Genomic DNA, 27,011 nt, shown 5'->3' with positions numbered 1-27,011 from the left:
AGGAATCATCTCACTTTAAGGCCCTTTACAAACTTGCTTTTCTTACATTAGCTGTCATTCTTCCACTCAGATTTCAAATTTCTGAATGTGCTTAATTATTATTGCCTCTCTTGAATCTATGGACTCTAAAAGTGTTCTCACATTTTAATATAAAAATACACCAAATTTATTAACTTTCACAGTTCATCAATATATGAAGAGCCAGATACTGAATATGCAAAGGAGATCTACTAATTCAATAATAAGAGACTGACTAAAAGAAACACAGTGGAGTATGCATCTCAGATTGCATTCAGATCCATGGAAAAGATTGAAGGTCTAATATACAAAATTTCAGATTCCATAACTTTCATATAGAATAGACCACTTACATATGAATTAAACTTTGCAGTAACATATTCATATTTCAAATTCAAATGCAAAATTAGGAAGTGAGAAGAAGCATTTCCCATTGACAACCTGACTATTATAACATTGCTTCTCTTCATTCCCCCTTCCCTTCTTCCTTGCTTTCCATCCCTCCTTTGTCTCTCGTTCTTTCTCTGAAATAATTTCAGTTCACGGTCACTGTGGTCCTTCTCCCAACCTCTTACTCCCCATTAAAAATACCAAAAAGGTCAAGAGTGCAACATTAATGATGACACCCGAATGTCACCATTTCACCACAGTCAGATAAAAAAAAAAAAAAACAAAGGGAATACAGATGGTCTCCACTCTTCTGAACTTCCATTTTCTCACTAGCTGGGCAACAGAAAAGCAACATTTGCTTTGGTTTATCCTTTGTTTCTTGTATTTAGAAGTAGTTTCTAGTAATATAAGGACCATAAACACTAAACGAGAGAAAGCAGATTCTGAAAGTGTTTTTGTGCCACAGAAAGCAGACAAAGCTCACTTGACAGGCCACCTGCCTGACTCAGTTACTAGTATCTGGTCTCAGAGCTCTACAGGCTCTGGATTTACATAGCTGCAACTTCTCTACATGAGAAAAGATATACCAGTTTCCCTTGAGAGGAAGTCTGTGCTATATGAAATCCATCTGGGGACTGGCATCCAGAATAACATGATTTACCCAAGGAGGGCACAACCAAGAACAGCTACTTGACTCAAGTAGCTGAGACTGACCGTCTCAAGTGATCACACGCATACTGAACACAAGCCCTAATTGGAAGGCGAAGATCCTACCTGTATCACCTACTGCCAAGAGTTGTGTGCAGGCCCTAGAATCCCCCCAGGGTCTTCAAAAGACAGGAAAAGTAGAACAAGCGATAACCTGTCTGGTTTTGCACAAAAGCCTGGCAGTTAAAGTACAAAAAACAAGGGGGAAAGTGGGTTCAATTCCTTCCTCGAGGCCAGAGCACCCATTTTTCTGCAGGGCTCCCTCACCTCTAGGCATATGCTGCAAAGGACATAAAAACAGGTGCAACAGGACACACTCCCTCCCTCTCTTTATGCTGGGCCAGTATGCATTTAGGAATTTAGTCCTGGGGTCACAAGGTAAATCCCATGGTCAGCCCGAGAGCTAGATCTTTCAGCAAGGATGACAAACTTGGGTTATAGTCTCCACTGCCATGGTTGCCTATGTGTCTATTATGCAGCTACTAGATTAAATAAAACACACCAGAAACTAGAACCCAAGCTCCTCTGCCTCACACCAGCATCCTGCATACTCAGACATGGAGCCAGCTCCCTCTTGCTCACTCTCTACCTGCCCCTTGAGTCTTCCATCTTTGACTCCACAGTGGCACATCCTCAGAAGATGGTGTAAAGAGCACAATCATATTATGAATTCTTTTTGAAAGCCTGGAAATGCAGGTATTATAAAAATGAGCAGTCTTGATGGAATGAACTTCTAAGCATAGATGTAAAAAACAGGTGCATGATGTCAATGACTTTGAATGAAAAGGAGCAAGACACACACCTAATTACAGGCTTCCAGGGACCTTTTAGATTTCCCAGGATACGAGAGACATCTGAACAGAGCTGGCACAAGACCTACAGGTGACCACTCCACTCTGAAGAGGCTGCTGTAGAGGAGTCAAGCATATCAAAGGACAATGGCACCAGCCATCTTTGTAAACAGAATTTCAACCAAACTCACTCTTGCCTGCTTGCGTTCAGGTGCCTCTCTGAATCAGATGTGAGAAAACTGAGGGGTGTCTAGAGTGGAGCAGTTTGTACATATGCAGACTTCTAAATTTGCACCCAAGCATATCATTAATTTCTGTTACTTTTAGAGAATGCATATTTTGGATCACTGTTACTGCTTCTACATCCCTGAATGCCACTTAAGGAAGTGGCACAAGGGAGATAATGTTTATGGCAGATAAGAAGATCTGGCCCATACAGGAAGGCCAGATGGCTCAGACAACCTTTCTTCAACAATGACCAGTGGCCAGCAAAAATAGCAACACTGTATAAAGTATACTGAATTCTGGTTTTGAAAAAGCATTATAATTACAGTGAGGGAGTCACTGCAGACTGATTATGGGCATTTTTGATCACTTATCTGTTAAAACATAATCAATAACAAACCAAAATATATGTGAGGCCTACTGCTGATTGGATTGATTTACTGACAGTGTGTAACTCTAATGTTCACAGAATGCAGTTTTTGGAAAATCCTGTTTTGCCTCATTGCTGGCTCACTTTCACAAATGGATACATTCGAGAAGATGGAGTGAGGCAAAAGTTGGTATTACCTGAGTCTTGGATGCCAGGTCATAACACTTGACGTTTTAAATCTTGAAGCTTCAAAAGTCTCTAGTGATCCCACACTAATTGCTGAAATAAGTGGGTTTCTTCACCTATCCTCACCCCCAAGAGCATTCTTTCCAAGCAGATTCTACTTGTAAAATGCACTGAAGCCATCAGCATGGGTTAATAATTGCTGTCAGCAGTGTTTTACTTTTCCTGATTGCCACCTCAAGCACATGCTAGAAATACATAGTAAAAATAATACAAATTGCAAACGTACATTAGATGGAGACTGCTGTAAAAATATTATGCAAATAGGACAGATGGATAGTGAAAGATGCCTAATTCCAGAATCTGTAACATGAAGATAGCTATGCGACACAGTTTTTCCGTATGACTGAATGTGGCAAACACATTCAGTTTATTCATGAGTTTGTGCAATATAGGAGCCAGTACTTAAAAAGCCAAGAAAAGTCTCTAGCAGTGCATGGCTAATAACAGTGATATTGGTAGATCTAAGAAGAACAGCAAGACTGAGTGAGAAAATGAGTGCATGTGAGAGAGACCTGCTGTCTCCGAAATAAAAAGGCAAAAATAGTATTTTTAGTTCTATTTGGCATCAAGTAATACTTTCACTTAGTAAAACTGTTCTGCAGGTAAATGCAACCTGCAGACAGAAAAGGTTTTTGAGGATTCATCATATCCAACATGTTTCTTTCAACTTTACACTTGCATGTTCTATTATTGTATAGACATCTTCATTTTAAGCACAGGCCACGCAAGGTAAAATCTCTGTGAGTCGTCTAATAGTTAGGACCATATACAGATACTATTACTACATTATATAAAGTTTTTGGGTTGGGATTTTAGGGTGGGGTTTTTTTTAATCTCTCTGCTGTTCCAAGCAGATTCGCACTACCTCCCTAGAATGCGCATTTCCCATAGCACTAATACAGCAAAGTATCCAAGGTACTAGATGGTTTTCTCCCTCTACTTAGAAAAAAGGCTACAATAATTTTATTACGACAAAGCAACTTAACAGAACTTGTATCTTCCATAAGAAACATGTTACTTACAACACTGCATTTATACATTCTAGAGTAGTGATGGTAGAAAAGAAGGAGGAGCTTCGTCAGTATTATTTAGTAAGCTTCAGGTATATCAACCTCCTTTGTAAAGTTAAAATAATAGATTACAAGAAATCGGCAACATGCATTTTTTTAAAAGCAAAGGATAATTAGTACAGCATGGCCAAACTTACATGCTGCCTATCTTAGAAGGTAAGCCAGATGGTGGGGGAATAAACTCTCTGTCCCTAGCAGAAGTATCATTTGTGTAAGCAGCCATCCCACTTTCTTGGGTTTCTGCAACTGACGCAAAAGGGCCAGCCAAAGTAGAGTCTGCAGCACTAATGTCAGAGACTAAATCGTTGCTGTCTGCATATAGCAATTCCATCTGCGTAGTGGTCCTCCGGCGGGCCTGGAGACAAATAAAAACCAAGTTGCGACTTAAACATTTCATGGTATGTGTCAAGAGTGCTACATTTAAGCTTATCATTAGCTGGCAAGTAGCATCCACCTCAATTCACTTGGCAACTACCTTTGGAAACTAAATCAATGAGCTCACCTCTACTCTTTGTCAACATTTCAGAGAAGGCAAGTTAAATTCAAACAGCTTGAAACACTGATTTGACAACTGGTTTCCAAGGATATCCTTCCAACCAACTACAAGTGCTTGTCAGTACTAGAAGAGTACAATATTATTCTCTTAAGGTTTATCCAAATGAAATGTTATAAAGCAGAGAGGAATAAAGCAAAGTGTAAATTCTTACACCAATGCTTCTTCAGATATAAAAACTCTGCTTCTTAGTTTATGTCATCAGAAGTAGTTTAGGTCAACATGAATTAAGATTTTCTGAGCATTTCAATAGTCTGAAAACAACAGAAAACCTCACAAAGGAGCCAAGCTTTGTGCAACACAGTCATTCTTAGAAAACTAATCATCCATGTTAAGTGTGATGCTGTGAAACTAAGATCTATTCTGAAGGGAAAGGCCTCTGCGGAAGACAAAGGTCCAGTCTGAACAGAGCCATTACAAAAACAAAATGTTTATTTTATGCCGGTATTTCCAGACCAAACTCACTCAACTTACCTGCCCAAAGACCTGCACACCAATGAACGCTACCAATAGTGCAACAGCCAACCTAGATATATTCCTCCAAAGCCAGCTGCAGTTAGAAGAGTGGATGCTAAGCTTCTATTTACTTTGCAAACTTCGTTTATGCTCCTGTGAGCACAGAAGCAAAATTGCAATCAGTGTGCATGTTTCCAGTTCCCATTGCCATTAATATTAAATTGCAGCTGGCCTAGATATATTCCTCCAATGCCAACTGTAATTAAGAGCCTGGAGGTCAAATTTCTATCTATTTTTCAAACTTCCTCTACATTTCTATGACTACAGAAGTAAATCGCAAACAATAAGCATGTTCACAGTTCCCAATGGTATTAACATTAAACTGCAGCCTAACTAATACTAAACTACAAATTTACTCCAGTTTGGAGTTGTAGTAATTGGAAGAACCTATCTCATTCTGAAGCTGTAAAGATTTAGCCACAGAATATTGAAAAAGTACATTTTCATCATTGCTTCTGAGAGGAGTATTGCACAAAAGCATATGACATATAAATCACATGAATGGTATATCAGTTCACCTTTTGCATGTCTTCGTTCTTTAATGTCTCTAGAACAAAGCAGGAGCGTTCCCCAGAAGGTGTCATTAAAGTATGAACTATTATTATAGCCATTGTACAGCCTACCTTGCTTTTGGGTTTGACTTCACCACAAAGCTTCAGAAGATCTGAAGATAATGAACTAAAAGAAAAATTGCATCATAGTTAGAAAGAAATTAGTCATATTTTTGCAGAATGTGTATTTTTATTTGATTCTTTTTTCTACTGAAATGGTGGGCAAAGTGGAATTAACCAGTTTCAGAGGTATCTTCTCACGGATATATGATGCATTACAAGAGGAGGAAGTGACAGTAATTTTTCTAGAACCAGATCCAGTTACCTGTTAACAAAAATTGCTCACCTTCCTTCTGTCCCAGGACTGTGCAATGGGGCATCCTCATCAGTACTATCTTCCAAATTTTCTAGAAAATTTCCAAAAGAATGACATTAGTCTGTCTGTTATAACAAGACGTGTAGGTTTTAAGTGCTATACAAAACAGGTCAGACAATGTAGAATGTAGATGAACAGCATACAAAAGGCAGGCGTTTTCAAAATATCCGGACTATTTGCTAGCCAGTCGTCATTGAATTTTCCTGGTATCTAAGCAAAGTTTTTTCATACAATCTAAATAAATCATACACCCTGGCATATTGTGCCAAATGTGGTCTTCTATTTATTGCAGCAGAGCAACAGGGATGATAGAAAGCCAGAAAAAAATTCTAGAAGGAAATCTGGAAGAAAGAAGATAAAGCAAAGGAAATTAACTGCAAGACATGGAAGAGACAAGATGTAGATCAATGGATAGTAAAGATGTCTCTTCCTTCTTTTTTTGTAATCTTCGTGCTCTAAGACAGAATCAGTCTGGTTATGATGAAAAAAACCAAAAATTATATTTTTAACTAGCTAGTGACCTGAGGCTCAGCCTCAGCTTATATAGAATGGCATCATTTGGGCTGATAAGAAGCAAGCACTTTATCAGTATATAGGCATTCAGGTTCCAAAACAGGATGATGCCACCATCTAATACTATAGAACTGCTTCCTAAAGAGAGATTAATTGTATTGAAGTTAATTGTAAATGAAGCTGTTCAGTAGAAACGCTCCTGAAGTAAAATGGGTACACAAACCTGTGCACAAAAAACAAAACCAGCATGCATGTCACACGCTAACACTGTCAAACATCGGATTAAGATGTCTGCATGCAAACAGTGCAAAACATTAAGCTGAGACAATCAGTTCAGGGCATACATATAATCAATTCCAAACTACTGGGAAAACAAATCCTCTAACTCATGTATTATTCTAATAACACATTTTAAGAATAGCTTAAGGACATAGGTAATACAGTCCTGCAAGCGAAGTCCCTTATTTCTTAACATACTCATGAAATTTTAAGGGTTAAATAATCTTCTAATGACATTCCATTACATCTCCTCTTTATTATTAAAGATGCTTTAAGTTTATTTACTTAATTTCTGCCAGAAAGCAGATACCATTTGTAATTTATAGAGCAAATATATTTGGTACCCATACTAAAATAGGTTTGTCCATTTATGTATTTTAAGTGCAAGTTCACGCTTTGGTGAAAGGAAGGAAAGATATATACGTCTCCAGCTGAATTCTGAGAAGGAATGAAGAAAAGGAAAATGCCTTCTTGTGTATGCTACATCTAAAAATGTTTCCTGAAAAAGTCAAAACTAGCATCAATCTAGCCCTTACACCAACAATGCACTTCAGAGGTACTCAACTGCTGTATTATTTTTAACAATGTAGCCTTAATTATCAGAAATACAAAAATATTACAAAGAAGGCAAGAAGAAATTAAAGGAGCAATAAAGTTAGTAAAGGCAGTACAGCTTGCAAGGAGCAGATGAGATGACTGCTAATAAACCAATGACTGAAGAACAGTGGAAAGCTTTTCTGATGACTTGTCTTTATCCCCATGCAGAGGCAACTGGACGGTACCAGTTAGAATGCAGTACACCAGCACAGTTCATCCAGAGGAAATGATGTTTGACCAGTCCTCTCAAGATCTGCACATACATGGCTGTGAGTCACATCCATGAGCATCCAGATGTCACAGGTGGGAAGGAAAAGCAGCTCCTACAATTCTTCAGAAAGGAGTTGCTCAAGCAACACTTCAGGACTCAACTTAGTGGTCATGTTAACTCTTCACAAAAGCAGAATGGCAGGTGGTTCATCCACACACAAGGCAGGTATTCATTCAAAACTTACTCTGAAGATCAAAACCTGAGCCTGTGATGTGCTTTGCTGCAGACTGAACCCTTTTTTAAGTCTACACTTGAATGTAGGTACACAACTACACTGGGGAACGCCCAAACTTCTTCAAGCTAAGTGTATTCAAATGGCTAAGAACTTCTGAAGATATCAGAGCTGAAAGTAGGCATGAAGAGAACGGTTCACAAGTACCCTGGAAGTGCAATCCCCCTGCTTGGGGCTGGTGCTGGCTGGGTGCTGCCACTGAGCTGTCAGGCAGCCTGGGGAAATTGGTCTCACGATCTGCTGCCACCCACACTTCCACCCCTGGGAATTGTGTCAGGTTACCAGGGAGCCCCTGCAGAGACAGAGTCCCTGCTAACCAGCGGGCAGTCCCAGCCTCGAAGCCTCACTACAGCGGTGTCTGAACTCCCTGCAGATCAAACGGTTTAGCCACTAATGATCTACGAAACGCAGACTATCAACAGTTTGGATTTCAGTGTGGATCAAGGTTAGTATGGCATATTCAGCCGAGATACATCCATAGTGAAGTTTCCTTCCTATAAAGTGTTAGCATAGTCCTGGAGTGGCTTAGGTGTTCATGCTTGCAAAGTGTTAAAAAACTCCTTTAATCAGATATACTCTACAAAAATTTTGATGATAGACCTACTGTTTCAATGCATTTAACAAGTGTCTTTTCACTGCTCCAGATGCTGTTAATAAGTAAAAGCCTGTCCACAGCCAAAGAAAATGCAATGCTAACTTCCTGGCTGGAGAAACATTGCTCTCACTCCAACAGGGGTGCACACACACACACATGCACACACATTAAGGGTCAATTTTAGTTTCAGTATGATATTAATAACCACTGAGGTTTCTGAATAAATACTGGCTGTATGCAGCAAGATGCCCTGACACAGATCTTCAGATGTCACGTGTCAGGAAGCTGGCAAAGTTCTCACCAGCTTACACCAGATGATGACCTATACACTTTCAGGCAGTCTTGTGCTTTTGAAATGTTTCAGATGCCTATGCAAGCTATCACAGGACAGCGTAATAGGATTAGAAATAACACAAGACAATACAAAAGGAATTGTTACTGACATTGAAACTTGAAAATATACTCCCAAACACAGTCAATTTTGTGGCTAGGAGCAAGGGAGGGGAGAAAACAGGCATAATTTATTTGGGAATCATTTAAAAGCAACAACAACAACAGATTCATCTCCTCAAAATCAGTGAAGTCAATAACTAAACCCAATTGGAAAAGTGGATACAATCTGCATTCTGTAAAATATTTACACTCCAAAATAAGCTATCTGCAAGAGGTTAAAAGTGACCTGCATGTTACGAATTGCTTTTTTTCAGACCTACAGATGAGCAGAATTTGTCACAGCTACAGCAGTAGTATACCACAAAATAGCTTTATATAGTCTGAACGTACTGTAGTCTGAACTACTTACTGTTCGTAAGCAGTAAGTCATAAATCTGAAATACACCTCCGCTTACTGTGTTCACGTCTTATCTGACAATCTAACATGAAGGCTATGGGTGGTTTCAGAAAGGAGGAAATGCTCTGTAAGCTCATGATAACGAGTACATTTACAGAATAGTTCATGCAAACTTCAAACACTCACAAATTCTAAGATGCACCAGTTAGTGAACATGAATGAATTAGTAACTCATGCAGCTGTACAGTACACAGAAAGCTAAACATACTTACCCAGTGGTATGCTATCTAGGTCTGTGTAAATAACAGCAACAAGGAAACAAAAGCAACACTCCAATCAAAACATATCCATTTATAAAAAGAAATAAAACAAAAGTACCCAAATGTATTCTAAATTTTTCTTAATATCATCTCATGAGAAGTAGAATAGATGCCGTAACAGACATACGATGCCACTTTCAAAATCACTAACATACTATGATTGAACAGGATTGTATATTTAGAATTTCACATTCAGAAGTTAAAATCATACCAAATTGTAAATGCATAGTCTTTGTAAAGATAATGAGCAGATTACCTGAATGTAAAAAGTCTAATAATAAAAAAACCACCTTCTTTATTTCCTACATTTCACTGCCAAGAGGATATACTTTAAAATGTCATACATGCACATCAATTGTGAAATAAATTAAGATGTTAAAATACAGCATCTATTCAGAAAAGAAATAGCCTAGAATGCCCAGTACAGCATGCATGAAAGGCAAACATGACATGCAGCTGACACTTCAGAATACAAGATGACAAAATTACCTTGCAAAGCATGGCCCAGCAAAGCATCAAGTTCGGGATTTAACTCAGCTTTTTCTTTTAGCATATGAAACAGCAGTTGGTTTTGAGTAGCACTAGTAATTTCTGTCTGTTTAAGGCGTCCCTCAAGAACTTTAATCTGAGCTTCTTTCTGAGCTGCTTGGAGACCCTAGGAGAGAGAAAGAAACAAAAAGATGACAAATGATTTATCACAAATCTTTTGTTACAAAATGAGAATTGCCAAAACTTTTTAAAAACTATGAAGAAAAGCAATGTGTACATTGTAACCTTCCTTTCACATCCTAAAGATCAAGTATCAACCAAAGGGGCTTTCTTTTTTTATTTTGTTTTTGTTTAGGGGACTCATTAACTTGTGTTCCTCAGACCTTGCATTGCAAATACATATCTAGTGTCTCACTTGGAAGTGACTCCCAAGTACAATTCACAGATTCTTTGCATTTATTTAAGAGTAGCATCTGAAAAAACAATGCCTCCATTTTTCACAAGTAGTTTTTTTTAATTATGACCTATAATACTCTATAACAATCAACAGCAAAAAAAAAAAAAAAACCCAAACACCGAAACAAAACCCAACCCCAGAACCATAATCTTTCCTATAGAATCACTCCATGAACTTTCAGCTTCTGCTGAAAGATCTCATGGCCTAACATGAGAGAATCAGTTCTAAGGGAACTTCCCTAGACCCATGGATTAATGGGAACTTTTTAGTTGCAGAAAATGTAGCCAAGGAAATTTACAGAGAATGGTTTGCAAATAGAAGAAACAGCAGGGAAAAATGAAGGTACAACACATCTTCCCAAAGACTTGTAGGATAACAGAGGACTTTGAGTGCTAACACTTGATAAAGAAGTGTAGTACTATGGACTTACACATTAGATTCTGATTTTATCATGAACTAAAACAACATATCAATAGACACATTTTGCATGTGGAAACAAACACTAGAATAGACAGCAGGCATGACCAGTTTTGCAAGAAAACATACCTTCAATTTTCTACACAGTAATTATTTATCAGAAAGAAGAGAAACACCTTCACATAATGGAGCTTTTTACCATGATAAGGAGAAATTGTTAACAGAATAAGTCAGAGGCACTTTTCTCATTAACTCTGCTGCAGGGAATCAGGTATCCATTCTACTCACCCAAGGGCTGAAAAAAATTAAAAGACTGAAATTTGCAGAAGCCAATGTGATTGTGGGAATTTTCTTTTCCTTTTTTTTTTTTTAAATAAAAAAAACCCACAAAATTCTTGACTACCTGCAGTTATGAATCAAGTATGAAAAAAAACAAATAACAAAAACCAGAGAATTGGTCAGTGGGACTGACCCAAAGCCCATTTCAATAGCCTTGAAATCTTTAATTTGATTAAATGACACTGAGTATGGCCTCCAAACAGAAAGAAAAGCAGCAGTAAGATCATATGTTACATGTGTACACAGGGTTATAAACTGCCAAATACTAATTTTTAAAATATTACTCCCCAAGGCTTTCAGAAAAAGCACATATTGCTCTACTCAGAAGTTGAAGCCTGACTGAAGTATGCCATGCATCAATATATACCTTAAAACAAATTTTTTAAAGGCTCAGTTTTAAGGAAGTGGCTGAGCCAGTCTTTAAAAAAAAGATCCTGAGCATTCTTTAGGAGCTTGTTGAAAAACATAGAAAGAGATTTATTTGATTACAAAAAGCTACTGCTCCTACAGGAACAACATGAGGTAATTAGTAGAGTGAAGTAGGTTCTACTGGGGATTGAAAAACAGGCAACAGGTTGCAGGGGGCAAAGGATCTCAAGGGCCTTCACACTGAGAGCCAGTGCTGACGAGCTTCACTTTGTCTAGTGCACGTTCGTCAGTCTTTATGTCAGCACAGCTCTGCTCCTGGCACATGGCAGAGTCCTGGCAAACACATATTTCACTTACTGCATTACCTTATTTATACCCATTGTGAGGAAGTGATCAAGCAAATATCGAGCTTCTGTCAAAGTGCAAGCATTAATCACGGCTGTTACATCCAAGGTCTCTCCTTCTTCCTATGTGCGCAACAATAAAACCAGATTGTGAAAAAAAGGAGGGGGGGGTGTTGTTTGTTTGTTTAACCATTACAGTTATCACAGAAAATAGAAACAGTGAAGATGCAGCAATATCACCCAGTTCATTCCCTTGATACCTCTAAACCATGCCTGAAAGATTTCTTTTCCAAACTATCCCCAAAACAACCCACCATACATACTCTGCAGCCCCTACAGCCAAAACAAAAGTCATCTCTAAATGAGAACATTTTCAAGACTAACACAGTTGTTTCTTTTCTCCATTTTATCATTTTTGCATTAATATTTACCTACCTTTGCTTCCTCCATTTGCATAATATTTGCTTGGCAGTCAGAAATACTGTCATTAATGTAGTCTATATTTGCAGTTAGTGATTCCATCTCTTCATTTATGTTTTGGACATTTCTATCTGCTTCACTGCCACTCCCATCCTTGATGAGCTTCTCCCTCTTCTTTGAAAGCTTTTCTCTTCTTTTTGTAAGTTCTTCACGTTGCTATTTTCCCCCAAAACATAATATTACATAAAAAGGAATTAGTAAACATTTAGGGCATTTAAGTGCCTTTTTGGTTTGTTTTCCTTTCCTTGTTATACTTTAAATAACATATCACGATTTCTACAGGAAGAAGTTATACAGGTGAATATATTAATATATTTGCACATGATTCTCTTAAGGTTCTTTCTATTTCTTACTAAGCACAGCAATCCCATGGTCCAAATGCTTACTGGAGTTAAGAGCCTCTTCACTGACTGCGATGGATTCCAAGTCACTTTGCCTATGCCACCATCACAGCAATTCATTTACAGCAAACATAAATGCACTGCTCTCTCTTTATTTAATATGATGATACAGTCGATCACCCACCGTAAGTAACCTGTTCATATCTGCCTCCATATTGGAAATGGTCATCTTCTGCATAATGATATCAGTCACTCTGCGTTCAAGTAACTGCCATTTCATCCTGGCTGCCTTTGAGGAGTAAACTCTGCTTGTCACTGCTTTCCGCTGATATTTCTTTCTGTGATAAATTCAAGAGGAACATACAACTAAGTCTAAAGTAGTTCAATTACACATTTGAACATGGAAATGATCAAGCCAGAATAATTTTCATGGACAACTTAAATTTCTTGCAGGATTTCTTTCAGTTTTTCATTGTACCACACAGCTATCTGCACCCAGCCCTGAACTCTACTGCACTCTAATATATTGCATTTGAAAAACAGGTATGAAACACTGTGGCATCCTGTATAATGCACCACTGAATTCGAATGCCACCTAAGAGTTGTTCCCCATTTAGCAAGGGGATCTGCTTCAAACAACAGTGGAAGATCACCAATAAGCCTAATACATTAAATTGTGTTTGCCAACAAGTTTTCCTTTGTACTTAAGAATACTGCAGGCATTGGACCACCAAGGGCATTTCACTTAAAGGACAGATTAACTGGATTTTGAAATTTTGGGGTTTCTTAATGTGACTTGTTCTTTAACGTCATTTTATATTGCTCCACACTGTATTAAACCCACAAAACTCAAATTGCATTTGATAATGGTAGAATGCCTGTTTTATGAGCACTGCATGACAGCAGTTTGAAAAACAACAACTACTGCAATATTGATCATCACAAGATTATCTTCTATAAAGTCCATGCGATTTTCAGTTCTCTTAAAAAAGTACTAAACAGTTTTAATCCTTACCCTGTTCCATTTATTGCAGTTACAGATAATGCTTGAACCCTTGCAACAGGAATTCTCATCTTCTGCTGTGCTGGTGTTCTTGAACCGTCATGCTCAACTGATGAGCTAGAACTTGCTTCCTGTATAGGATGCTCCGGCAGGCTCAGCTTTCGACTTACTTTTCCTGCTACTTTATCAGACAGAGGCCTCACTTGCCGACGAAGGGCTGTAACCTGAAACAGAGTGCAGAGACACAATTATCTCTCCCCAAAACTGCATACTAAGTTACAGCAATACAATATCATTTTGTTTGCAAAGATGCACTACTGTTTTACCACAATACCTCTTCAGTTTTGCGACGTAAGATAACTTCTTGATTTCTCTTCTGAGCTTCCAGAAGCTTGAGCTGATGCTGTGAAAAAATACAACCAGCACATGATATTTTTTCCAATATCTGTCACAAGGACTGTATTGTATTAAAAAAAAAAAAGACCTTTACACATTCATACAAGTTTGCAGAACTGTTGTGATATGAAGTGGTCAAGTCACAATTCTTTCTTGCTCTTTCTAGCGCAGAATGAAAATAAGTATTTCACTATATCAATTCTCTATCAAAAAGAATACTTGCATGCAAGCAAGGTGGCAACAACAGTTTTGTGAAGATTCACTAATAAAATAATACTGATATACATATTCAGTAAGTTTTCTATTTTCTGTTGCACTTATCACTTGAAGCTAGGAACTGAGTAATGATAGAAGTCAAACCAAATTATGTGCATGATGAAAATACACAGGTACATGCCTGCCTCAGTGAATGCATATACACATGGTGTATGCCTGCAAGCAGATGCACATCATAACGAAAGAAGCTTATTCCAAATGAAAGTTCTTTATCTGTCAAATCACCTCTCGTTTGCGTTGCTCCTTTTTAAGTTGTGCAATCTCTCTATTTCTTCTAGATTCAGTCTTTCTAGCTTTCTCCTGCTCTTCTTTCATTTGTTTCATCAAGCGAACCTGTAAAGAAGTCATCATTTAGAAAAGTTGTTTACATGAAAGTGCTGTTCCCTGCCCCCATTCATATAGAGTTTCTTCTTCAAATTGCCATCTTCCAGTATATTACATGCTTTTAGCAATTTACCTCCTCCATCTAATGTGCCTTCTTCACTCAGTGCTGGGTAACAGCTAATAGGCAGTGCAAGCTTCTCCATGTTTGATACTGTAATTTCTGTCCATTAAACCTAAAAGCCACCCCTCTCCCCCAGGAATAGCCTAATCTTCATATCTTTTCCATTTTCAGACTTCTGAGCAGCTGACAACAAGAACAGAGTTACCTGGTAGATAAATGCACAAGAGATTTCAATCCATTTTTCAGTAAACACTCATTGCACAACACTTCAATATACTGAAATATACCTTGGTTTTCTTCATCTCTGTCACCTCCTGCTGCAATTTCTTCAGTTGCTTTTCATATTGAGACTGATTTTTAAGCAATCGTGCATGTTCCTTTTGCGCTGTTTGAAGTCTCTGCAGTTCTTTATTCATGGCTTGGAGTTTCTTTTCATATTCTGACTTGATTTTTTTTGCCTTTTCTTCTGAATAGGTCTCTACAGAACCTACAGCAAAAGGGAGTTTTTAGTCAGCTTTTGTTCAGGGTATTTTCACTTTGCCAGTCACAGAAGAAGATCGGTTCCTCTGCTTCTAAGCATTATCTGCAATATCTTTGAAAAATTTAATTTATCTCTAGCTCTGGCCACCTGCACTGCTTTGAACTTTCCAACTTGTATGTCTTCTTGGATAAGAGATCAAGGATTAACACTTTCCTGCTGATTTTTTTTGCACTAGAAAAGAAATGTTGGAGTACATGAAGACACAGTTGCACACATGCTTGTTCACACATATGTGCATAAGATCATACCCACAGTCCCAAAAGCCATCAAGTCTAGTATCCCTTTTCTGGCACTGATCAAAAGGCAAGGTCTAAGGAACAACAAGAGAACAGCAAAAGACTATAAATTATAACACTATAAAGCTTATATACTTTTTAAAAGAAAGAAACAAACAAAACACTCCCCCCAGTACTCTCCCAAAGTTCAACTTTTTCTGGCTTAGGACTTCCTGAGACAGAGTTAGTTTTTCATCTCAATATGATTACATATTCAAAAAGTTTGGTCAAGTAAGAGACCTCTGCAAGGCCACTGATCCTAGTTCTTATTTTTATGCAAATCAAAAGAAAGGGAAAGGGACAAATGGGAAAGTACTTTTAATTCAGGAACTATCTCAAGGATTATGTTAAAATGAGAGCTCCTAGAAAATTGAAAATGCGTATTCAACAAAAATCAAATACCTGGTAGTAGCAGTATCTTTTTAAAAAGTCTCTCTCAATTCTGATAGAAACCAGAATGAGTGAAGTATGATCCCCTGGCATTATAGGTACAAATCTATTTCTGTTTTCTGCAATTTCTTATCACATTTGAAAAAGGAAGTGAGGGAAGCAGCAAACAATTCAATGTCAATGTCTTACACAGCATCTAGATTCAAATGATTTTGTACTTCTTACCCAAGTTTTGAAGAACTTGATCTCTTTCAAGTTGAGTGTCTCGAATCTTATGTTGTAGCATCATTAGTTTCTCTTCATATTGTTTTTTCAGTGTTTGCAACCTTCGCTGGCTGTTCTCTAGCTCGTCTATCAGTTTTTGCTTAATGGCTATTTCACAAGTGATATTTGCCAAGTCAGCTTGATAATTTTCTAAAATAAAAAGATTTGAGTAATTAAAAATTAAGACTTTTATTAAAGTAACAGTGAGGATCACATAACTATAGGTACCCCCTGCAATGCTAGGGTCATTTCCTGACATGTAAACTGTGCACAGCAGAACTCTACACAAAGCACAATGCAGCAAGTGAAACTATTATCTGCAATTCATTATAAAGTCTCCTCTTAAACACTCCCCATCCTAGAAATGGGAAAGATGTAGGGAAAGCAGCCTTTCAGTACTTAAAGGGGACTTATAAGAAAAATGGGGACAGACTTGTTAGCCGGGCCTGTAGCAATAGGACAAAGGGTAATGGTTTTGAACTAAAAGAGAGTAGATTTAGACTAGATCTAAGGAAGAAATGTTTCACAATGAGAGTAGTGAAACAGTAGTACAGGTTGCCCAGAGAGGTGGTAGCTACCCCATCCCTGGCAACATTCAAGGTCAGGTTGGATGGGGCTCTGAGCAACCTGATCTAGTGGAAGATGTCCCTGCTCACTGCAGGGGGGTTGGACTAGGTGACCTTTAAAAGGTCCCTTCCAACCCAAACTATTCTATGATTCTATATCTATATTGGATCACAGTTGCTCATATGTTGTAATTCCTCACATTTAAGTCTCAACATCAGCAATCCGTCCTTCCCCATACAGAAGTTCCACAGGCTGTGAGACTTCAGTCACATCTCGGGGCTGGAGAAAAACTGTCATTCATAAACGCAGCAGATTATAAAAGGAAAATTTGACTGCTGGCAGACTCCAAGGGGAGACTTTCCTTTCTTTAGGTCTTAGAAAAACACAGCCAAAATTCATCAAATTCCAAAATAGGAGCCACCTCAGTCATGGAAGTGGAATGGTGAAGGGAATGAGAAAAGTAGGAGGAAAAAGTAAGGAAAAAGGACTAGCCCACATGCTAAGTTTATAAAGTTTAATTAATTTCTTTAGTCAATTAAATCCTTTTTTGGCTTAAGATTATATGCTCCAGAATAAAGATGTCAGCTGAGGATTTTTTTTTCCAGGTTCTGCAACTCCTGCTAATGGTTTGTGTGACTCTCAAACAACAAGAAACCAATAGACTTGGTTTGCTCATTTGGCCCGACTCATATGAGAGAATTCCTGTTGATGCTGTCTCTGACTCTAGCAGTCCTAATTTGCATGCCACATGTAAACCAGCTGTTAATGCTTCTATATAAAGCCACAGCCTCTGAAAATGAGATAGGCTGATGGACTTCCAGCCTTTCAAAATTAAATTCTACTCATTTCCAAATTAGCTGAATGGGAGCTGTCACCTTGGTGATTAGTCCCGAGATATAAAAACAACCCAATACTTAAACCTTAAACTTTCAATGTTCTAACTAAGGAAGAAATGTGTTATCAAACACTTGGTGGCCTCTGGTCAATTTTAAAGCCAGTACAGGGATGCTTAATCAGATGTATATTACAGGTTTTAGCACCATAACAAAAAAAACAAATTCACTGGACATACAATCCACAGAGAATTATGGACAGTGGGTTGACAGCACGCTATCTTGCCTACCAAAACCCAAGGAATGACAGACGGTATTCATAAAATTCTAAAAAAAAATATTGCACTGACACTACCTTTTTCATCAGAGTCAGAATCTGATTCATCTGAGCTTTCAACAACTTCCATGTCGTCTTCATCCTCATCATCTTCCTCTTCTTCATCCTCATGATCGCTCACTTCTTGAATTTCCTCCTACGAAATGTACAAAACAGAAAGATGTTGAAGCACACCCACACTTTTCCATCCCCCAATCACTTGTGACTATCACTGTGAAGCCACAGCATTCACCTGATCCATTTCTAATTTCCTTGCTATAATCTTGTAAATCTTTAAACAGACAATGAACAAATAAACCAAACACTTCTAAATACTTACTGCTTCCAAGTCATTATTCTCTCTCTCTGAAGTGCCTTTTTCATCTCTCTTCTCCTGCTCGTTATCTGTGTTATCCTCCTTAACACTAGCAGAAGAGGCACAGACACAAAATATTCACAAACTGAAATGGTATGTGCTTCCCGTCCCCCTAACCAGTAAGTTGTAATTCCAAATAAAGATGAAAACCAAAGTGTAGTTAGACAGGGGTATAGGTGTTGGGCATGGGTAAAACACAACTTCCAATCTCCCACAGGTAATAAAATAATGCTTAATTACTCTTAATAGTAGCTTGCAAAATAATATTAATGATTAGTACATTGTTTTTAGGGCATATTGCACAACTGGGACAACCAGAATACACATCTTCATATACTACAGCAGTAGTCATTTTGCATGGAAGTTGCAGTGTACCCAGAATAGCTTTTGCAAAACAAAGAACAAACACTGTGTGCAGGTGCAACATACATTACAGGTATTGCTACACTTTCAAGTGACAACAGAGCATACTGTGCTTACAATCATCTGAAAATTGGTGTATAAGCCTTAAACAATATCCTAATTTATCATACTATAACTACTCTTTGGATCAATTATCTACTTTGACATCAAGGGAATGCTCAAAATAGGCATTGATACAACAGAAAAAAAATGTTGAGAAATACTGAGTTTAGGACTGTCCATCTCAAGAAACCCCTAACGTTTCCCAACTATTAAGATTACATTTTAGTATATATCCATGCTTTTGTTTTTTTAGAGTATGGTTCAAAACTTATTTCAAAGTCAAGTCTCTCTGTACTCTTTCTTCTCTTGGCAACCTGAACTGTAGTGATGGCTTATGCAAATTACAGGAGGGTTTTTTTAGTTTTGTTTTAAAGGTTTGGTGTATTAGCCATTAGGAAAAATTTTAACATTTTTACTTGCACATTTCAGACATGACATGCAAACGTAAAATGCAAAAAATATATGGCACTCTGCAAATTGCCATGGACCAAATGTCAGTCCTTCTAACACTACATGTGCAAAACCCAAACCATCCCCAATAGATGGGAAATCATGATAGAACGGGGCTAGATACCACAGAGGCTAATAATGAAAAAATGTGGTTAGGATTGCATAATGTGGAATCCACCTCATCTAACTTCAGCTGCATAAAAACTTGGCAAATGTGCTGTCACTGATCAGGCCGGGTAACCAGAAATGCACATCTTCCTCCATTGACACCAGTAAGAGCTCAGACTCAAGGTCTAGCTCTTAGACAAATCTAATATTCAGTGCAGTGACAAGAAATGTTCTGTAGATTAGAGATACTATAATTTGGCAAGCAACACCCAAAAGCCACATTTAAAACAGAGCTCTACTCTGAAGAGTGACGGTTAAGTAACACAGTGCTTCTGTGCACACTTTTTTTTTTTATACTATTTTTTAACCTGTTCAATGCTACTTGGTTCCTTCTGCCCCACTCATCACCAGTGCAACCAAACCCAGCTACAGCTGGCCTTGTGCAAGGCAGAACACTTTTGCTGGGGTCCATGCAGCAGCTGGGGAGGCTGGAAGAAAAAGCCTAACCAGATTTGTACCGAAAAGAAAAAATGCCAAACAGGGAACACTGAGCCACGCAATCTCATTTCCACAGATTGTCATCTCACTCAGCCCACATCATGTTCTGTTTATGTTGGTTAATAAGCCTAAATGATAACAGATCTTAGCTGCAATCTTCATGCAGATTGAGGCAAACCCCCAGTTTCCCTTCTGCCAGCACACAGTATGGAGCTCACCACTACAGAGGATTTGTGTTCTGCCTAATAAAGGGGAAGACAGGAGGAAGGAGAGCCAGCAGCTCTCCCAGGCAGAATTATATTGCTTAATTTGTGTGCTACTGATCCATGGATTCACATCATCTGCGTGAATTCAGTGGGGGGGGATTGGATCAAAGTAGAAAGCTGAAAAAGAAAAGCTCCGTTACTTGGATTTTTAATGACAGTGTATTTCTCTTTTTAGAGACCTCAACTTAACTGTTCTCTATGACTAACTACTTTATCTACTGCTTTGGCTGAAACTGAGGAATGGTCAAGGCTTCAGTCACATGCTTTCAAAAATAAAAGCAGCAGACTTAACTGAGGCATGAAAGTCCAAGACCTTCTTGATCTCACATGCCAAAATTATTATTGCTATATACAGCCTGCTACACATTTCATACCATATGAGCTACTGCGCCTTCCTCCTGCCTTTCATTCCAGACGGGCCATGCAAGAAAGACATCTACTTAATTCTATAGCCATTCCCAAAGGCATCATCTCCCCGCAAACGCTTGCTCAACATTGTGCACACCCAGAATCAACCTCAGTTCCACAACAGAGGTTTCTTCCAGTTAAAACACTTGTTGAACGTCAAAACACAGGAAAGAATTTTGAAAAGCCAAATGAACTACTCCTGAAGTAGCTACGAATCTGCCCAACTTCTTTTCATGTATGACAACCAGTTAATTGAAATGACAGGTAATTAAAAACCTGGGAAATATTCCAACCTTCTTTCTTCTTGACTGCTTTCCTCAAGTTTCTGTAGCCTTCAAAAGCACGAGGTACAGTATTGGAAGGCCAAGCCAATGAAGGACAAACCAGACAGTGAAAAGCAAAAGTGATAAGAAGGTAAAAAAAATGATATATGAGCTTGTGGAGCTTAAAATGAATTTTTAAAAGATACCATCAAGAGACAACAAGTAGTAAAAAGGCAATACATTTTGCACAGTTGGAAAGTAAACAGAAAACAAAGCAGAAGCATTTGTAGGTTAATTAATCTGTCACTGTCAACAATTGTAAATTCAAGTTACACTAAGGAATAAGTTTTAGATATAAACAATATATTTCACTTTGAGAAATATTTCTAATATGGATTCAGAAAAAATCTCAAGTTCTAGAAAAAGCTTTCACCTCTTTTGCCACTTAAAATTGGCAGGTAAAATACTGAAAATTTCAAGAAGTACTGCCATTGAACCAAAGTTATATATGCTCAGGAACGTATCAGGAAAAAAACCAACACACTAGTTTATATATGTTGACAACATATTGTAATATAAAATAGCAATGAGAAATTTTTAGTACTAATATTCTAAGTCACATATTCTTAATATCATTAATTTAAAAATCTTCAAACAACATTTACTTTTGGGGTTGGGTTGTTTTTAAATAAAAAGCAGAAAATTGCAGTTCATTTTTCTGGGATTCAAAAAGTACATGTCAATGATTGCATGTTCTTTTCTAATAAATTAACAAAAAATATGCATCAGAAGCAATGAGATGAACAAAGTGTTAGTATTTTCACTTGTACTTTTTTATCTTGAACAAAAGCGGATGTATCAGTAAAGAAATGCCCACATGACTTATGTAAGTGTAGAGATGGCTTGAATTTCAACAACTACTGAAATTCCTCAAGTTCCCATTCCGAGCAAGTTTTGAGCAAGAGCTTTTGCTGCCTTTTCACCTTATACTGCCTGCCACCTTCTTCAGTATCAGCTAGGAGCTAATACACTGAACCCTATGTAATTTTATCACAAATTTAGTTTAATAAAGGTTAGGGAAGTCAAAAGACAACAGTCAAAAGAGGTTACCAGGTATGTAAGGCTGAGTAATGACTAGAAAGGGATGTAGGAGGTTTGCTCTGAGACTTCTGGTGAGTAGGTCACACTGTGGGACACTCCAGTCAAGCATGTCAGTATTTCAGTAGCCAAAACATTACTGCTGTGTAAACTGTTTCTGATAAACTTTATGACAGATGCTTATTAAAGGCTACAGATATATAGCAGTACATACCTGCTGCTCATTCAGAACCTGGCTCTTAGATCTTCAGGCTAGCTCACAACAATTTAGGTAAGTTGCATGTACTTAAAATCATGCACCTTTCATCATTCTGACCCATAACCAGGAAATGAACAGATCAAGAAAGGTAGCAGATGGGGCAGAACTACTAACTAGGCTTACCGATCCCATTTTAATAGGAAAACGCTAGCTGGACAATTTTGAAAGAACAGCAACCCTAAAGAAATAGTACAGAAAAAGCAGCTAAATGCCTGTAGAAGACAGAAGTAGAGCAAAGAATCTCTACCAAACTGCAGGGTAAATTGTCCCTTTGCAATACATTAGCATACCCATTGCCAATTCCTGAAATTTCAATAGAATAAAAATTCACAGTGATATATCCTAAATATGGACTTTGCATTTCATTAATTAGATAGAAGCACTCTGCAGGTAACAAGTAAGGCTATATGCATAATCCCTCAAATCCTAACATTTCTTAGCTTCCAAGGATTTTCTTCACCTAACATATGCGGCTCAGAAATTTATAAATATTTATTACAAAGCAGTCTGCAAATAAGCCAGTAGATAGATTCAAACCTTAGCAGCACTTTAAAGAGTATGATCTCATTCTACAGAACATAAGACCCGCTTTAACATGGAGGCTGGACCATCAAGAGGTCTCTTCCAACTTAAATTTTTCTATGGTTCTCTGATTCTATAAAGCTAGGATAGAAAAATGACCTCAAAAGTAGTTTAGAGTAAGTAGTTTGTACTTCTGGATCAGACCACTTGGCTATCCCATTCACAGGATTATTGTCCTGCTGTAAGCAAGTGTAACTAGATACAGAAACATCTTTCAGAAAAAAACCCAAACCAACCAACCAACAAAACCCGAAAAACTACAAAAAACCCAAATGAGCAACCATGTGTTTTACTTACTACTGTAAGTGGGGTAAAACTTCCAAATATTTTTTAAAGTGATCACCTCCTACCGTAGGAGACATTACTCAATATATCTAATAACCTTTATCTGTTTTAAGGTCACAATCTTGCTTAGGTAGCAACCTAAGTTGGGGCTCTATCTAAATGTATATTTAAATACATGCTTGATTTTAAAGTGTGCTGAACCATACGAAAACAAATCTCTTTGTTCTGGTATTTACAGATAATAAACATGAAGTGTTTGGCTGAAGAGAGGCGAGAACATTCTGCTGATTTCATTTAATAATTCCATGCTCCCCTCAAGCTTCTACAAACATAAGACATAAAATCTATCAAAATCCCCATAAAAGTGTAAGAGTTCCCTGAAAAACTACATGCAAAGGAAGAATCTAGTTGTTATTAAAATGAGTGTTCTCTACAAGTATCAGACATTTGTGTGGTGAATGGATTTATAGATATAGGACATCAAACTGCAGATATCACTAATTCAAATCTACTTTATACTTCAACTATATTTCAGGCTTATACTGTTTTAGTTTTACTCTTAACTTGTAGAATAAGTCTGAAGGGCCATTAGTAGAAAGAGTAATAAAAGCATGGAAAATTTCAAAGAAAAGGGAAAGATCTCTAATGGAATCAAAGTCTCTGACTACACAAACAGACCCTTGCTGTACTAACTGCTGTCTGAACAGGCATTTATATCAATGTCTATGAGCATTTTAGTAGATGAGAAGCTGGACAGCAAAAACAGCAAAGCATGATGTTGCAGAGAATTAGGAAATCTCAAATTAAAAACATTCATAAAAGCAGAAGATAAAGCAAAAGAAGCCATTCCAAGAGCTACCAAAGAATTCCCAGCTATTCAGAGTATCTTTTCTTCAGAAAGCTGTTTCAGTTTTGATATGCGGTAGGAAAAAAAGTTTGTAATTTTTGTTTTTCAAAACCTCTGTTGAATTTCAGATGCTTTTTTTTTTTTAAGTAAAAATAAATAAATAAATAAAAATTTATGGAGAGCACCTGTGCTTCTACCATTGTACATAATTATACAGAAAAGTTCATTACAACAGAGACATTCATTCTACAAATAACTGCATACTTCACTGGAAGAAAAGATGCAAAAGAAAAACACCTATGACTTCAATGTGTAAAATGGTTTGAAGGAACAGCAGTTTAGGATCCAGATCCAGACAGCAACAACAAATAAATTTTAAAGTCTCAGTGGCTAAAAAAACCCACACCTCTTTACTAATAAAGAGAAAACAAATAGCATTATCATTCATACACCACCTCTTTTTCTTTTTCCTTTCTTTTTTTTTCAGTTTTTCTAGATCTTTCTTGGCTATATCTAGAATTTCCATTGTCTCTTTCTCTGATGAAAGCATAGAAGCAGAAAAAGCTGATGGTCCACCAAAGTACGTGGATCTTGTTGAAGCTCTTGACAAGTTACGTCGAAGATTTTCATTCACTGCTTCACTTTCTAATAATTTTGCTCTTAAAAAAAAAAAAAAGAATTGGAGACCATGAATCACAAATATTGCTAATGCACACGATATATACTCTTTAGCATCTGCCACTGTAATGCATTACCTTCAGTTTACAAAGAAATTACAAAACAAGGTGAAGTCTCACAAAATACAAGTGTAGTAAATGCCTCAATGAGACCATTTTACACAAGTTACGTATACTGTACATATATCATATACCCTAGACAGAATACATAAAAAAATAAATGTCTGTATAAATATACACACTGATATATGTACAGATATATATCTGCATATGCTGTATATATAAACATTACACAAAAGCTACAGTATTATGTAGCTCTAACACTAACTGGGAATTGGCCAGATTTTTTTTTTGCATGATACACCTATTTTTAGATTAAAATATCCAAAATATTTGATACTTTTTTTTAATTTAAAAAAGAGTATCTACTTTCCTTTTAACACTTAATTGTAACAAGTAAACAATTTCTCAGTACTATCATTTATATCATTCCAAGTTTTGTTGTCCTTTGTGCAACAATATCAAGTCATCATCATTATTTAGGAAACATCCTACTTTCATTTATATTGTCAGCTTTATCTTTAATGTTTTAATTTTCTGTGGCCAAAAGCAACACCAGATGGTCTTAGAAGCTCAAGGACCACTGTCCTAAAGTAATCCCCAAACAGGAAAACAGATGAAGTATTTACTTGCTAACACTTCAGTGTTGGTGGTGGGTTTTTTTAATAAAAATTTTTCAAATACATATTATGCAAATACCTGAGATCTTCAATTTCCTTGATATAATTATGAATCATGTTGCTAATTTCTTCATTTCCTTCTCCTTTGAAGGACAGAGAGAAAGGGGTGGTGAGGGGAAAAGAAAGATTGAGAAAGCACAATAACAGTAAAAATATCTCCATACAGCTACTAGGCACAAGGTACCAGCAAAGAGAAACAGTCATATGGGCTACACATTTAGATTTATCTGATTTGTAAAATATATTTCCTCCTTAAGCTGCATTAAGTTTTTGATTTCTCTGCATCACACTATCAGGATTATTTTAAGTAACTTTTTCTATTTCATTTGTTTTTCATATCAGCATGTACCATAAATCAAAAGTTACCTGACAAACAGTGCACAAAGAACAATGCAGTCACGGTAAGTAAATTGGTTGTTTATTCTATGAGGTGAAAAGGAAGCCATTCACCCATCAAAAGCAGCGTGGCCAGCACGTGGCGAGAGGTGATTCTGCCCCTCTGCTCTAGTGAGACCCCACCTGGAGCCCTGCATCCAGCTCTGGAGCCCTCAGCACAGGAAAGACATGGACCTGGTGGAGGAGGCCACCAGGATGATCAGAGGGATGGAGCACCTCACCTATGAGGACAGGCTGAGAGAGTTGGGGCTGTTCAGCTTGGAGAAGAGAAGGCTCCGGGGAAACCTTATTGAAGCCTTCCAGTTCTTAAAGGGGCTTGTAAGAAAGATGGGGACAGACTTTTTAGCAGGGCCTGTAGCGACAGGACAAGGGGTAATGGTTTTAAACTAAAAGAGGGATTTAAACTAGGTATTAGGAAGAAATTTTTTGCAATGAGGGAAGTGAAACACTGGCCCAGATTACCCAGAGAGGTGGTAAATGCCCCATCCCTGGAAACCTTCAAGGTCAGGTTGGACGGGGCTCTGAGCAACCTGATTTAGTGGAAGATGTCCCTGCTCATGGCAGGAGGGTTGGACTAGATGACATTTAAAGCTCCCTTTAAAGATTCTGTCTATGATGTCCAGGACCTCACCTAAAGCAAAATATTAAGTCCATCCAAGCATACAAGTAATTTCTATCCAAAGGTATTATTTCACATTTCATATTGCTCATAGTCCTAAATGAATGGTCAGATCAGGGTACCAAACTATTTCTAATAATAGAAGTTTGAAAAAGAGGAAAGAATTAGGTGGGGGCCTATCCCTGCCAAAGCAGGTCCTGCATTATTGTTACAAAGGCATCACTTCGTTCCAAGGGAGCCATGAAACAAGAACATACAACTCATTTAAGTTCATGAACTTATTAAGCAGTTTATACGCATGCACAACACACTCACAGCATACCTGCTCTGGCTAGAACTTGGTTGGCCTGATCGCTCATAAGTTGCGTTATTCTGGCTCTCAGTGCATCAATAGTCTCTTGCATTGCTTTAATTCTAACACGCAGGTTGTTGTTTTCTGTTTGCAGCATTGCATTTTCATGAAACATGTCATTGATGCTTTCAACACCTTCTTCATCTATAATCCTTTTACCCTTAAGTAAGCAAACGTATTTTATTACTAGTAAATACTGTACTGACCTACACAGGAAAAAAATTTTAACTTGGCAAAGGCAATCCACAGATTACTTGAAATTCCAAATAGATACTCATAGCAAAAGACAATCTTCTCTCAAAAAGTTTTAGAACAATGGATAAATGGATAGTTTTCAAAACACTGATGTCTGGCCAACAACTTAGCATT

General features: G+C 37.5%; 1 protein-coding gene across 1 annotated transcript in view; it reads right to left on the bottom strand.

Moving 5' to 3' along the window:
- Window positions 1-27,011, bottom strand: part of KIF21A (kinesin family member 21A) — a gene marked incomplete at both ends in the record, with an annotated part of 102,474 nt that overhangs the window by 17,709 nt on the left and 57,754 nt on the right. The window contains 19 exons of the mRNA XM_082011450.1: window positions 3,956-4,173; window positions 5,511-5,565; window positions 5,785-5,845; window positions 9,364-9,384; window positions 9,901-10,066; window positions 11,848-11,949; window positions 12,262-12,462; window positions 12,832-12,985; window positions 13,663-13,874; window positions 13,985-14,053; window positions 14,548-14,655; window positions 15,055-15,254; window positions 16,199-16,387; window positions 17,993-18,110; window positions 18,294-18,378; window positions 20,818-20,856; window positions 24,314-24,517; window positions 25,295-25,358; window positions 26,613-26,802. Coding sequence (XP_081867576.1) covers window positions 3,956-4,173; window positions 5,511-5,565; window positions 5,785-5,845; window positions 9,364-9,384; window positions 9,901-10,066; window positions 11,848-11,949; window positions 12,262-12,462; window positions 12,832-12,985; window positions 13,663-13,874; window positions 13,985-14,053; window positions 14,548-14,655; window positions 15,055-15,254; window positions 16,199-16,387; window positions 17,993-18,110; window positions 18,294-18,378; window positions 20,818-20,856; window positions 24,314-24,517; window positions 25,295-25,358; window positions 26,613-26,802 — 2,456 coding nt within the window. The remainder of the gene's footprint in view (window positions 1-3,955; window positions 4,174-5,510; window positions 5,566-5,784; window positions 5,846-9,363; window positions 9,385-9,900; window positions 10,067-11,847; window positions 11,950-12,261; window positions 12,463-12,831; window positions 12,986-13,662; window positions 13,875-13,984; window positions 14,054-14,547; window positions 14,656-15,054; window positions 15,255-16,198; window positions 16,388-17,992; window positions 18,111-18,293; window positions 18,379-20,817; window positions 20,857-24,313; window positions 24,518-25,294; window positions 25,359-26,612; window positions 26,803-27,011) is intronic.

This window comes from Phaethon aethereus (genome assembly GCF_964289735.1).
Source record: "Phaethon aethereus genome assembly, chromosome: 1".
Lineage (NCBI taxonomy): Eukaryota > Metazoa > Chordata > Aves > Phaethontiformes > Phaethontidae > Phaethon > Phaethon aethereus.
Note: the sequence above shows the minus strand (reverse complement) of the source record. Positions and strands in the feature narration are given on the sequence as shown.